We start from the raw sequence: 14,725 nt of genomic DNA, 5'->3' as shown, positions 1-14,725 counted from the left end.
AAGCTATATCATAGAAAATTTATAATGTAAATGAGAAGAAAAATAAAATTAGTAAAATCAAGAATTGAATCTTTTGAAAAAGCTAATAAAATAGATAAGCCTCAAAGCTAAGAGACAGAAAATATAAAAACATCCAATATTAGGAGAAACTGAATTAAACTCAAATGAATACAATATTTATAACTTCATACAAATAAATTCTAAAATCTCAATGAAATGGACATTTTCTAGGAAAATAATATATTATCCAAATTGCCTAAAGGAAACTTAATTACACTGATGAAAATAAAATAGAAAATACTGTCAAAAAACTACCTAAAAAACCCCCAAAAAGCTCAGGCTAGCCATTTTTATGTCTGAGTTCCACTAAACTTTCAAGGAATAAATAATTTATATGATACATGAAGCACTGTAAAAGATGAAACCATAACAATTCATCTTGTGAAGTTAGCAAAACTCAAACAACTCTGAATAAACAGGATAAAAATAAAACTGGAAATAGAGGTGAAAACATGAGTGCAAGTGTATGTATCTATCTGATGAGAAGTGCTATTAGTTTAATTGCTAAACCACTACAAATACCTGAAATATAAATAAAACCAGTCAAATCAGATATGTTTCAAAATGCAATTTCAAGGCTCTCACCACTTTTTTCACTCTCCAGTCATGTTCATTTTCATAGCCCACCACCGAATAAGAATCCTTCTTCTTTTAACACAGCCACACTCTGTCACTTCCTCTAATGACTTTTCCCCTCAAGTTCTATGACAGCCTATCTTAATTGGCAAGGACAAACGAATTTCATAAAGAGTAAATATCTCAACTGACAAACACAAATTGGGCAAATAGATGGGCAGAGAACAGAAAGGGAAACAGCAATCAATAAAAATATGACAGGTTTGGGTTTTATTACAAAAGATGCTATAGCTCTACAATTAAATAAGTAAAATCCTTTCCTCGTATTAAACAGGAGTATGTTTTCTAACCAAATTTGTTAGAACAGGGTACAGAAAAGGTAAAAACCCTTGAAAAGCTTATGCTGTAATTTCATGGTTTATTAATGAAATAAAACTTAATGTCCCTGGAAGGAAAAAGATATTTTTATAGCAAAATATATTTACATGAATGCTATGGTACATATTTCTTTGAACATTTTATTATGAACATTCACTATTCAGAGAGCAATGAAGATTTTAATTAATTTCAATGCCCAGTTGGTGGTGGTGAGGAGGGCGGAGGGAACGCCAATAACAAATGCTTCTAACAAAGTGCCCTATTTTCACAGATGGACTGATTTTTGCTCATGAAGTGGTTAAAGAGAAATTAACTCAAACTCAAATATCAAGCAACCAGTACACTACCCAGTACTTAGTGATTAATGAATAAACATCTGTTGACAGAAACGAAATCATGATCTATAAAAGTAAAACAATAAACTGGACTTCATAAATATTAAAAACTTTACAAAAGACCCTGCTAAGGGGATAGAAAGACAATCAACAGGCTGGGAGAAAATACTGGCAAACAACATATCTGACAAAGGCTAGAATATATAAAGAGCTCTCAAAACTTAATACACACACACACACACACACACACACACACACAGACGCAAACACACACACAGCCCAATTAGAAGACAGCCAAAAGACATGAAGAGATGTTTCACCAAAGAAGACATACAGAAGGCAAATAAGCACATGAAAAGATGATCAGTATCATTTAGCCACTAGGGAAATGAAAATTAAACCACAATGAGGTACCAATACACACTTATCAAAATAATTAAAATTAAAATAGTGACAACACCAAATGCTGGCAAGGATGAGGAGAAACTGGATTACTTACACACTGCTGGTGTGAATGTAAAATGGTACAGGCACTCTGAAAGAGATGGCACTTTCTTTAAAAACTAAACATGCAACTAAAATATGTCCTGGCAACTGTACCCCTGGACATTTACCCCAAAGAAATGAAAGCACATGTTCACACAAAACCCTGTACATTTCCCCATATGACCAGCAATTCCACTCCTGGATATATTCCCCCAAAAAACTGAAAACAGAGACTCAAACAGATACTTGTATGACAATGCTCAGAACAGCATCATTCAAATGGAAATAACCCAGTGTCTATCAACAGATGAATGGATAAACAAAATGTGGCATACACATACAAAGGAATAGTATTTAGTCATAAAAAGGAATGAACTTCTGATGCTACAACAGGAATGAACCTTGAAAACATTATGCTAGGTGAAATAAGCTACATACAAAAGGACAAAATAGTATGATTACACTTATGTGAAATATCTAGAAAAGGCAAATTCACAGAGACAGAAAGATTCGAGGTTATTGGGGCTGGGGAGAAGAGGAAATGGGGAGTACTGCCTAATGGGTACAGAGTTCGTGCTTGGGGTAATGAAAAATTTGGGGAAATAGTGGTGGTGGTTACATAACATGGTGAATGTAATTAATGCCAATAAATTGTACAATTAAAAATGGTTAAAATAGAGCTTCCCTGGTGGCGCAGTGGTTGGGAGTCTGCCTGCTGATGCAGGGGACGCGGGATCATGCCCCGGTCCGGGAAGATCCCACGTGCTGCGGGGCGGTTGGGCCCGTGGGCCATGGCCGCTGAGCCTGCGCGTCTGGAGCCTGCGCGTCCGGAGCCTGTGCTCCGCGGCGGGAGAGGCCGCAACGGTGAGAGCCCCGCGTACCGCAAAAAAAAAAAAAAAAGGTTAAAATAGTGAACTTTATGTTATATATATTTACCACAATAAAAAACTTTAAAAAAATCAGTCCGTGGCCTATGATACCAGTGCAGTGCCTAGCAAGAGACCATTACAATAACTAACAGCATAGGATCCTCACAGAAAACAATTCCTGCCTGAGATGAGCTTACAAACAAACTTAGAAAACACATCGGAAATGATCCACCATGAACAAGTCACAAAACATCACAGAAGAATCAGTGCCCCAAGCATTAAAGGTAATACAATGATGCCAGAAAACATAAGCTCTAACACCTCCATTCTATCCCTAGTTTAAGTCTAAATCAAAGGCAGCCTCTGGCTGTTCCCAAATTTAGAATGTATCTTTTGGTCATAATGGCATTTGTGTCCTACAATGTGTTGGACAGCGCCACAAAATGAAGTGGCAATAATGCTCTTGCCTCAGTAATGCCACGGTTTTCTTTGCTCTCTTTCCTAGACATATGTCTAGCCTATGTGCCTATGTAACCAAGTATTTATAGCTAGTTTTAATATCTTGTTAACTCATACCCTGACCCAAATCAATTATTCCTTTTCATACTTATTTTCATTTATTCTTCCATAGAATTTTTTTTTTTTTTTTTTTTTTTGCGGTACGCAGGCCTCTCACTGTTGTGGCCTCTCCCGTTGCGGAGCACAGGCTCCGGATGCGCAGGCTCAGAGGCCATGGCTCACAGGCCTAGCTGCTCCGCGGCATGTGGCATCTTCCCGGACCGGGGCACGAACCCATGTCCCCTGCATCGGCAGGCGGACTCAACCACTGCGCCACCAGGGAAGCCCTTCCACAAAATTTTAAAGTTATTTTACCCAACTGAAAATGAACCTGCTGTTTCCTGAATGGAACTGAAACAAATTTATGTGTAAATCCAGAAGCACGATATGTTTTTCCATTTGTCCAAGTCTTACCACTTCAATAAGGTTTCTTGTCAAATCTATTCCTGAGAATTTAATGGCTGTTATCATTGTGAATGTAATTTTTTTCTCATTTACATTTCTAATCAGGAAATATTGGTAGGGATAAAAGTGCTAACCACCTTGCCAAATTACATTATTATTTCTAGTAAATATTTACTGGATACTCTGGGGTTTTTACCTCGCTTAAAAATAAAAATGACACTGTCTTGTCTTTTCCAATATTTATATTAGTCACTTTATTTTCTTGTCTTTATTGTATACTAGAACCTTCCAAACAATTCTGAAAAAGAGTGGTAATAGGAGAAATCTCTATCATGTTTCTGTTTTAATGAAAATGGCTGATCCATTTCTTTGTTTAGAATGATGCTGGCTGTTGGATTTGGTGAATACTCTTTATTACATTTAAAGTATCCTTTTTCTATTTTAATGCTTTTAATGGCTGCTCAGATTTATAAAATGCTTTTTCAGAATATAATGATATGATAATGTGGTTTTAAATTTTTTTTCTAAGTAAAAAACTTACATTGATTTTCTGATATAGAAACGTCTTTGCATTCCTGGAACAAATTCTACTGTAGTACACAATCAGGACTTATTTAACTATAAGTTTTACTTACTTTGCTCACTTTTCTTTCTGCATCTCCTTCTTTCCTCACATTTATTTTTTATTTTGGTAGGAGACAGCCTCAAGATATTTTTTTTCTCCCAATGGCTGCATTATATTAAGGGTACTATACTTCCTGAGTTCTTGAATATTTGAAATTGACAGTATTTTGGCCCCCTCATACCTGAATGATGGTTTACCAAAACAATGATACAATGATACCAAATAGTGGCATTAGTTATATCAAAGAAACATATTGGAACTTTTACTAATTACTTGCATGATTTTAAATAATAAAAACAACAGTTAAGAAAAATATAAACATTTAGTTTTTAGAAAACATAAAAACACACGATTTCTTTATAACTCATAATTCAAAAGAGCCACACAGTTGTCTTTTCACAAAGCAAGAGTTCCAAGTCCTATGTACCTCAGAAACAATTTTCACATCATAAAACTGAATTAAGCTATAAAATTCAAAGCTGATATTCACATATCCTTAGAGGGAAAACTTTGCCTGAGAAAATTCATTTGTTATTACTTGATATAAAATCTATTTCTGTTAAATATTTATGTAGTGCCCCACACAAGAGTTGAGATCAACTATTTAAAGGACAAATTAGAACAGTCACTATTCTTTATTACAAGTGCTTTTCAAACTAAAAACTCAATTGGTTCCCTAAAACAAAACAAAACAAATGACTATGCCATAAGAAAACTTAACTTACTAATTTTAAAAATAAGCCATGAGCCAAAAGTTAATATAAAGTACCCACCCAATTATTCATTAATGATTAAAGAAAAAAACTGTAATGATGAAAACATTAATGGTATCATCCCATAAACACACTCTTTCTTTTAATATCAAATTTATCCTTGCTTTGGAATTCTTGTCTTAGAGAACATTTGAAAAAAAATACTGCTTCTCTATAAATTCTTGCCATATAGAATACAAATCACTATTGTTGTAACTACTCTAACTTACAACTACTCTAAATTATAAACATTTTACATGAAAAGCCATGGAGAAGAATAAACACTAGAATAAGATCCCCTGAAATCATTACTGACATAATTAAATACCTAGTAAATCAAAATAATAAGCTTTAATAATACAGTAGAACCTTGACATATATAGATTTAATAATATGATTGCTACTAAAGCAGTAGTTACTCAGAAATCTAGGATACAATAATTTGTAATTTTGCTAAAGCACAAATTTGGTGCCTACCTCTAATAAGGGTAGTATGTAGAAATAAATCACTCACCTGGTACTCAGGGCAAAAAGTCTACCCAGTATCTGCATCTTAATATGGCTTTACTGTTTTCTACTAGTTATTTTATATGGATTAGTTGTTGTGAAGTGACAGAAAATCCTACTCCTGGTGTCAAAAGTAAACAACTGTAGGTGTCTAAAGAAATCATAGTTCTTGACCAGAAAATAAATTTTGGATAAACCATTTCTTTAAGTGACAAATGTGGAGGCAGCTTGGATCTCTGACATTTATGAGTTACTCTGTGTGTCTTTCAAAAAGTGACCAGTGGGGTGACATCAACTATTATTCGTCTTCTGCTAAATCCAGTTAATGTCTGGGGAGATGCAATACCTAAATGCAATGTAGTTCTCTGGATTCAATTCTGGAACACAATGAGGAGTTTAATGAAAAAGCTAATGAAATCCAAATAAAAGTGTGGGGTTTAGTTAACAGCAATATACCAATGTTGGTTTCTTAGTTTTGACAAATGCACCATGGTAATATAAGATGTAACAGTTGGGAAAATTAGGTAAAGGATATACAGGAATTCTCTGTACTATCTTTGCAACTTTTCTGTAAAACTAAAATTAACCCAAAATGAAAAGTTCATGAAAAAATAAAGAGGCATAGGAGGAAATAAAATTATATTAGTAAAAACCAACAGAAACAGACATATTTAGAGTTAGACAAAAATATATAGATATAAATATAGTAGGTCTATATTTATAAAAGATAAGAGACAAGATTGAGAATAGTACTGAAAAAGAACAGAAAAAAATAAAAACCTAATGGTGTCTACCTGCAGACTGTTTTTAAGTTGAAAGGGGAAAATTTGTATCTACATAGCAGAGAAACTGGACAGTACACTGATTTGGTCATCAAAATCACTAATGAGTGACAGATGGACATTATGTGCCTCCAGCTGTGATAACCCAAGAAGAAAAGAACATATGTAACATTCAGACCACAGAAACATACCATGAATCTAATCATTTAAAAAAATCAGAACAAATATAAAATTAGGAGCATTCTAGTTATTCATCAAACATGTCAAGAAAGGCTGAGAAACTGTTTCAAATTAAATGAGAGTAAAAAGACATAACAAGTAATATAATACCTTATTCTAGACTGGATCTTGGAAAGGAAGAGGGAAAATTCTTTTTTTAAAAATTACTAGGTAAACTGACAAAATTTGCAGAATAGATGGTAGATTGGATAAAAGTATTATATCAATCTTAAACTGCTTGAGGTTGATAACTGGACTGTGGTATAAAAAAGAATTTCCTTAAGAAATACCTGTTGAAATTTTTAGGAGTAAAGGGGCATGATGTATTTAACCCACCCTCAAGTGATTTAAAAAAGAGTGAGTGAGAGAGAAAGGGTGAAGTAGGGGAGAAATGGAGACACTGTGTATGTGTACTTATAGAGAGAGAATGATGAAACAAGTGCAGTGAAAAGTTCATGAATCTGTGCAAGGGTATATGGAGTTCTTTGTACTACTGCTGCAACCTTTCAGTAAGCTTAAAATTATTTCCAAATTTTGGGAATTTCCTGGAGGTCCAGTGGTTAGCACTCTGTGCTTTCACTGCCAAGGGCCTGGGTTCAATCCCTGTTCGGGGAACAAGGATCCTGCAAGCCACATGGCGTAGCCAAAAAAAATTTTTAAAAATTATTTCCAAATAAAAAAAAATTTAAAAAGCAAATGGAAGTTCTAGAACTGAAATATACAAAAACTAAAATTAAGAACTGAATGTGGTTAAGAACAGATCATATACCAATGGAGAGTGAATCAGTGAACTATAAGAGATAAAAAGAAAATATCCAGCATAAAGTATATAGAGACAAAAGGATAGAAAGAGAGTGTAAGAGACATAGATGACATGCATGTAGTCTATCAAATGCATAACTGGAGTCCTAGAAAGAAAGGAGAAAGAGAGAAAGGGGAAAAAAATAAAATTTGAAGAGATAATGAGTAATAGCTTTCCAAAACTGATGAAAGTCATCAAGCCACAGATTCAAAAAACCCTACAAACATAAATAAATAGAAGAGAAAGACAGATTAAAAAGAAAACCACTCCTAGGCACATCAATGTAAATGTAGAAAACAAAAAGAAAAACAACAGATTGCCTTTAAAGAGGGAGCAATTAGACTGACAGTTGACTTTTCACCAGAAATAATTCAAGAAGCCAGAAGACAATGAACAATATTTCAAAGTGCTGAAAGAAAATAACTGCCAACCTATAATTCCACTCCCAGCAAAAACATCCTACAAAAATAAAGGCAAAATAAAGACACTTTCAGATAACTAAACGCAAAGTAAAATCACTACATCAAGATCCCAACTAAAGGAAATTTTAAAGGGTGTTCTACAAACAAAAAGAAATTTGGTGATCCCATCTAGAAAGTGAAGGAAGCAGGAGGGAACAAATATCAATAAAAATGTCAAATACATGAATAAACCCAAACAACAGGGACTACATAAAACAATAATAATGTCTTGTGGCATTTAAATACATATAGGTGAAAAGATTCTAAGGCTCTTCCATTGTCCAGGAAGTGGGTAAAAATACCAACTGATACCAAACTTTGATTGATGTTTTAATCTTTAAGCTAACCACTGAATGAATTATAAGAGTATATAATCTCCAAGTCAATAAGGAGAGATATGGAATATAAAAAAATCTTTTGATCAATCCAAAATAAAGCAATAAAGGAGAGAGAAAAAGCATAGAACAGTCAGGACAAGCACAAAACACACAGCAATATGTTATATTTAAACCCAAATATATCACTGGTTGAATTACTATAGACGAACCAACATCTCCCTTAAGAGAAAAACTTGTCTGAATGAATAAAAAAGGAAAATTCAACTATGTGCTATTAACAGTATAAACATATATATATGTTGAAAATAAAAGAATGGAACAAATTATACCTTATAAATACTAATCAAAAGAAAGCTAGTACAGATATACTAACATTAGACAAAATCAACTTTCAAACAAAAGGCGTTATTAAAAATCCAGGGCTTCCCTGGGGGCTCAGTGGTTGAGAGTCCGCCTGCCGATGCAGGGAACACGGGTTCGTGCCCCAGTCCGGGAAGATCCCACATGCCACAGAGCGGCTGGGCCCATGAGCCATGGCCGCTGAGCCTGCGTGTCCAGAGCCTATGCTCCGCAATGGGAGAGGCCACAACAGTGAGAGGCCCGCGTACCGCCAAAAAATATAGAGAGAGAGGGACATTTTGTTATGGTAAAACAGTTAATTCACCAGGAAGATATAGTAAGTCTAAATTTCAATGCATCTAATAAGATATCTTTCAAATACAGACAATTCTACAATCATAGTGTGAGGTTTAATCACAACTTTCTCAGTAAATAATTAAAAAAAAATAAGTTAGAATATAAAACGTTTGAGGAGTACCATTAACAAAAACTGACCCACACTACACCCAATAACTGCAGAATCCACATTATTTGGTGCATCTAGAACATTAGACTAAATTGATCATATGCTGAGCTGTAAGGGAAATCTCAATAAATATGAAAAGAAAAAAATACAGGATAGGTTCTCTGATAAGAGTACAATTAAGGTAAGTTAATAATAAGGTAACCAGGAAATCATCAACTGTTTGGAAATTAACAATTATACTTTAAATACCTATGGGTCAAGAAGAAATCACAAAGAGAGCTAAAAAACATTTGAAGAGAATGATAATGAACATACTACTTATGAAAACTTGTAAAATACATAAAAATTAGGAAATTGAAAAGATTAAAAGGATATAATAGCAACAAGGATATACTGTATAGCCCAGGGGATTATACCCATTATCTTATAATAACCTATAATGGAATATAACCTGAAAAAATACTGAATCACTATGATGCACACCTGAAACTAACACAATATTGTAAATCAACTATACTTCAATTAAAGAAAAGAATATGATAAATACCAACAACCCATTTGCAGAAAACAAACATTTAGTACATTAATCTTCAACATTTCTCCCAAAAAAGTACCTATACAGTTTTGGTTTGTTTTTACCTTAAAAGCCTAAGAATTACACTCTTGTTATTTTAAAAAAATCTTTATTTTAATGACTAGAAAAATGTTCAACTTATATTTCACTTTCTGTATAACCCTTTGAGGACAGTTTCTATTATTTTTAGTCTCACTCCCCAAAGAGTATCTAGGACTGAAATAATTTTACATGTTAATTCAAAAGTAAATTTAGGTCTAGAAAGTCTTTAATACATAGTTCACAGAAGCATTATACCCTCATATATTAGAAATAAATATTTTTCTTTCATAAACTCTTCCTTTACCTGACTATTCCTGATGAGTGTTCATCAAGTGTTCCTCTTAATAAAGAGTCTGACAGCCTATAGGAATGTACACTTTCTTTTTTTCTAAATTAAATAAGCTATTTAATAAATATATAAAGTGTTGTAGCACTAATTCAGATCCCTAAGAAAACTTTGTTTCCTAAAACATCACACAGAATAAATGTAGCAGAGTCACTCACCACTTGATCTATTCTTACGACTTGATTTCCCTCCAGTAAGAAGCATCTTGAGACTATTCCGAAACATGGTTGTGCTATTCTAGTATTCACAAAACTGTAAAAGAAAATGTGGGAAAACGTTAGAAAACTTGGTTTTCTATTCAAAATACTATTAAGAATTAATTTTAAATGTGCTATAAGGAATTAACTACTCTGTTTAAATATATAGTACAGAAATTTTAACTACATGAGAGAAACATTTATTTAAATAATTTAATTTAATTAAACATTTATGTTGTTTCTTAAAAATATACTATAATACTTTGAGTACCCTAAGAGACAAAGGTAGACATCACTGAGGGTACACAGAAATAGAAAACAATTAGGTTGCTATAAATACAGTTTACCCTTCCACCAAGCTCTCCATTTCTTGGACAATTTTCCCATATACTCAATACACACACCCAAAGTTTAAGAGTTCAGAACTTAAGAATAGATGCCTATTTCCCATTGGTCAAGCCAGAATTCCATCTCATGAGACTACTAATATACATGAGTACATCAGTATACAGATATACTACTAACCTCTTCATGTCCCACTCCTATCAAAGGAAAATCCTGCTGACTATGCTTTGGATTATGTCCTCTCTCACCTCAAGAACTTTTATCTAAAAGTCATCTTCCTTTTCTCTCTCACGCAGCTTTAATTTTTTTCTCTCTACTGAATCATTCCAGTCCTAACATAAACATGCTAGTACGTCCTAACCAAAAACAAATAAGTAAGCCCCTCTCTGTACTCCCACAAGGACCAATTACTGCTCCTATATCCTTGCTATGCACAGCAAAATTTCCCAAGTGTCAGTACTTGGCACCTGCAGCAGATTGAACAGAGCAAATGTGAATTAGAACAGAGGTTAACAGAAAATCTCCAAACCAAAGCACAGAGAAATTAAAGGTTGAAAACTACAGAAGAGTATGAGAGACATATGGAATCCTTTGAAAGGTTCTAACATACATATCATTGAAATCTCAGAAAAAAAGAAAGAAACATTATATGAAGTGACAACAATCAAGAATTTCCTAACACTGATGAGACATAAAGCCACATCTTTAAGCAGCTAGGGAAAAAATAAACACACTGAAAGAAGCAACAATCAATAGACTGAGCGACAACTTTGAATAGAAATGCTGAATGGCACAAGACAATGGAATGACTGTTTAAAATTTTTGAAAGAGGTGCTAATCAAGAAATCTATTCACAGTTTTGTTTTTTTTTTTTTGCGGTATGCGGGCCTCTCACTGCTGTGGCCTCTCCCGTTGCGGAGCACAGGCTCCGGACGCGCAAGCTCAGCAGCCATGGCTCACGGGCCCAGCCACTCCAGGGCATGTAGGATCTTCCCGGACCGGGGCACGAACCCGTGTCTCCTGCATCGGCAGGCGGACTCTCAACGACTGCGCCACCAGGGAAGCCCTTATTCACAGTTTTAAATGTTTTGAAAAATGAAAATGAAATAAAGGTGATTTCAGAACAAAAACAAGGAATTTACCAGTAAAAGAAATACTAAAAGGGAGTTCTTCCAACAGAAGGAAAATAATACTAGAAAAAAACATAGAAATGCAAAAAGGAAGAGCCATAGAAAAGTAAGTACATTGGCAAATATGAATGAACTATAATTGTAAAAAAAATATAACACTACTAATTTGTCAAGTTTAAAATACAGAGAGATTTTAAATGCATAACGACAATGACAGAAAAATGAGGAGTGGGGTAAACGAAGTTAAAGTGTCCAAGATATCTGTCTACATTGTGTAGGAAGTGGCAGAAGTAATAATTTACACTAGACTGCAACAACTCAAAATTCATGTAGTAATTTCTAGGATAGCCATTAAAAGCTAACTGAGGTGAGAAAAAGAATGATTAAAATATCTGACTGAACCAAAGAAGGTAAGAAGTGAGAGAAAAAGCACAGTACCTGTGGATGAAATATAAAATATGTTGGTAGTTTTAAACTTAAATTATATCTGTTATTATGTTAACTACTCTACTAAAAGACTATTTATGGACACAGAAAGATTAAATATAAAATGATGAGAAAAGATATACCACAAAAAAACCAATTAAAAAGAAGCTAGCATAGCTATGCCAATATCAAAGTAGACAAGGCAAGATATTTCTTAATAATTAAAAAGCCATACCAACAAGAAGATACCCTAATTCTAAACCTCAATGGACCCAACATCAAAGCTTAAAAATATATAAAGCAAAAATATCCAAGACTAATAGATGATACAGACAAATCCATAATCACGTGGGAGACTAACACACATTTGTCAATAGCTACAAGATCAAGCAGACAAAAAATTCACTTAAGATATATTGATAGACGATTTGAACTACATAATTAACCAACTAGACTTACAAAGTATATGTATAGTACGCTCTTCCAAATAAAAAGAGAATATACAAACTATACACAAAACATATACCAAAATGGACCATATGCTGGGTTATAAAGCAAGTCTCAATATATTTCAAAGCACTGAACTCTTTAGGAGTATATTCTCTGACTACAACGCAAATTATTACAAGTGAATAATTTTTAAAAATTGAGAAAATCCCCTACTGCTTGAAAATTAAGTGATGCACTTCTAAATAACCCATGAGTCAAAAAACGTAAATAAATCACAATGGAAATTTTTTAAAATTTGCAATGAATGATAATGAAAAAATGACTTAGGGAAACATATGGGATGTAACTAAAGCAATGCTTATAAATAAATGCATACCTTAAATGCAGTATTAGAACAGAAGGGTCAAAATCAATAGCTAAACTTCTATCTCAAGAAGTTCAAAAACAAACAGCAAACCAAATCCAAAGAAAGTAAATGGAAAGAAACAGTAAAGAGTAAAAATGAGTGAAGCAGAAAACAAATCCAAAATGGATAATACCAACAAAGTCAAACACTGGATTTCTGAAAAGTAGCAAAATTGAAAAACCTAGTGGCAGGGCTGATCAAGAAAAACAGATGGAAATTACCAATATCAGGAATGAAATAGGGGACATCATTTCAGATACTAAAGCCTTTTTCTAAATAGGAAGATATACGAACAACTTTACACCAAATTTAACATTTTACATGAAACAAATTCTTTGAAAAATACAACTTAATGAAACACAAAGTTGAGCAGAAAATCTCAACTAGCTCTATCTCTATTAAAGAAACTGAATTTATCAAAACTTTTCCCACAAAGAAAAGTACCGGGCCAGGCTATTTCACTGGTGAAGTCCGGCAAACATTTAAGAGTAACACCAATCTTATAAAAATTCTTTAAGAAAATAAAAATAATACTTCCCAACACATTTTAAGAGGGCAACATGATCTTAATCACAAAATCTAACAGATTATAAGAAAAGACAATTACAGATTACATACCTCATGAACATCGACTCAAAAATCCTTAACGAAAGACACTGAAAACTACAAAAGGTTGCTTTAAAAAGAATTAAAGAAGACCTAAATAAGTAGAGACAGAGGCACACCTCGGAGTATTGTGGGTTTGGTTCCAGACCACTGCAAAAAAGTAAATACTACGATAAAGTGAGTCACGAATTTTTTGGTTTCCCAGTGCATATGAAAGTTATGTTTACTCTATACTGTAGTCTATTAAGTATATAATACCATTATGTCTGAGAAAACAATGTACTATATATACCTTAATTTTAAAATACTTTAATGCTAACCATCACCCAAGCCTTCAGCAAGTTATAGTGATAACATCAAAGATCACTGATCACATACAGAAAATAAACTAGTGGTTACCAAAGGGGACAGGCAAATTAGGGGTATGGGATTAAGACATACAAACTACTGTGCATAAAATAGATAAGCAACAAGGATATATTGTATAGCACAGGGAATTACAGCCATTATCTTGTAGTAACTTTTAATGGAGTACAATCTGTAAAAATATTGAATCACTATGCTGTATATCTGAAACCAATATAATATTGTATAAATCATACCTCAGTTTTAAAAAAGATCATTGATCACAGATCACCATAACAAATATAATAAAAAATGAAAATGTCTGAAATATTGCAAGAACTACCAAATTGTGTCAGAGACATGAAGTGAACAAATACTGTTGGAAAAATGGTGCCAATAGACTTGCTCAACTCAGGGTTGCCACAAACCTTCAATATATAAAAAACACAATAACTGCAAAGCACAGTAAAGTGAAGCATAGTAAAACAAGGTATGCCTATATACTATGTTCAAAGATTGGAAGGTTCAATATCGTTAAACTGTCAATTCTCCCTATATTGCTCTAAAGAAACAATCTCAACCAAATTCCAGCAGGCATTTTTGTTGTGTGTAAATTGAGAAGTTGATTCTAAAATGCATATGGTACTGCAAAGAGCCTAGAACATCCAAAGCAATCTTGGAAACTACCAAAAAAAGCTAAAGCACTTATAAGACCTGAAATCAAGACTTACTCTATAAAGCTCCAGTAACTGTGACAGTACAGTACTGTCCTAAGAGTCATCAAATAGATCAATGGAACAGAATAGCTAGTGTAGAAAAAGACCTATACTTAATACCGTCATTTGTTTTCAACAAAGTCATTAACAGGTAAAGGAAAGTCTTTTCAACAAATGGTGGTGA

At 33.5% G+C, this 14,725-nt stretch overlaps 1 protein-coding gene across 7 annotated transcripts in view; it reads right to left on the bottom strand.

Moving 5' to 3' along the window:
* TANC2 (tetratricopeptide repeat, ankyrin repeat and coiled-coil containing 2) overlaps positions 1-14,725 on the bottom strand; it is a 364,111-nt gene that overhangs the window by 320,964 nt on the left and 28,422 nt on the right. For all 7 annotated transcript variants that reach the window (XM_032616890.1, XM_032616892.1, XM_032616893.1 and 4 more), the window contains exon 2: positions 10,079-10,172. In XM_032616890.1, coding sequence (XP_032472781.1) covers positions 10,079-10,145 — 67 coding nt within the window. In that variant the 5' untranslated portion in view covers positions 10,146-10,172. The remainder of the gene's footprint in view (positions 1-10,078; positions 10,173-14,725) is intronic.

The sequence above is a fragment of the Phocoena sinus genome, chromosome 20, assembly GCF_008692025.1.
Source record: "Phocoena sinus isolate mPhoSin1 chromosome 20, mPhoSin1.pri, whole genome shotgun sequence".
NCBI classification, from domain to species: domain Eukaryota; kingdom Metazoa; phylum Chordata; class Mammalia; order Artiodactyla; family Phocoenidae; genus Phocoena; species Phocoena sinus.
Note: the sequence above shows the minus strand (reverse complement) of the source record. Positions and strands in the feature narration are given on the sequence as shown.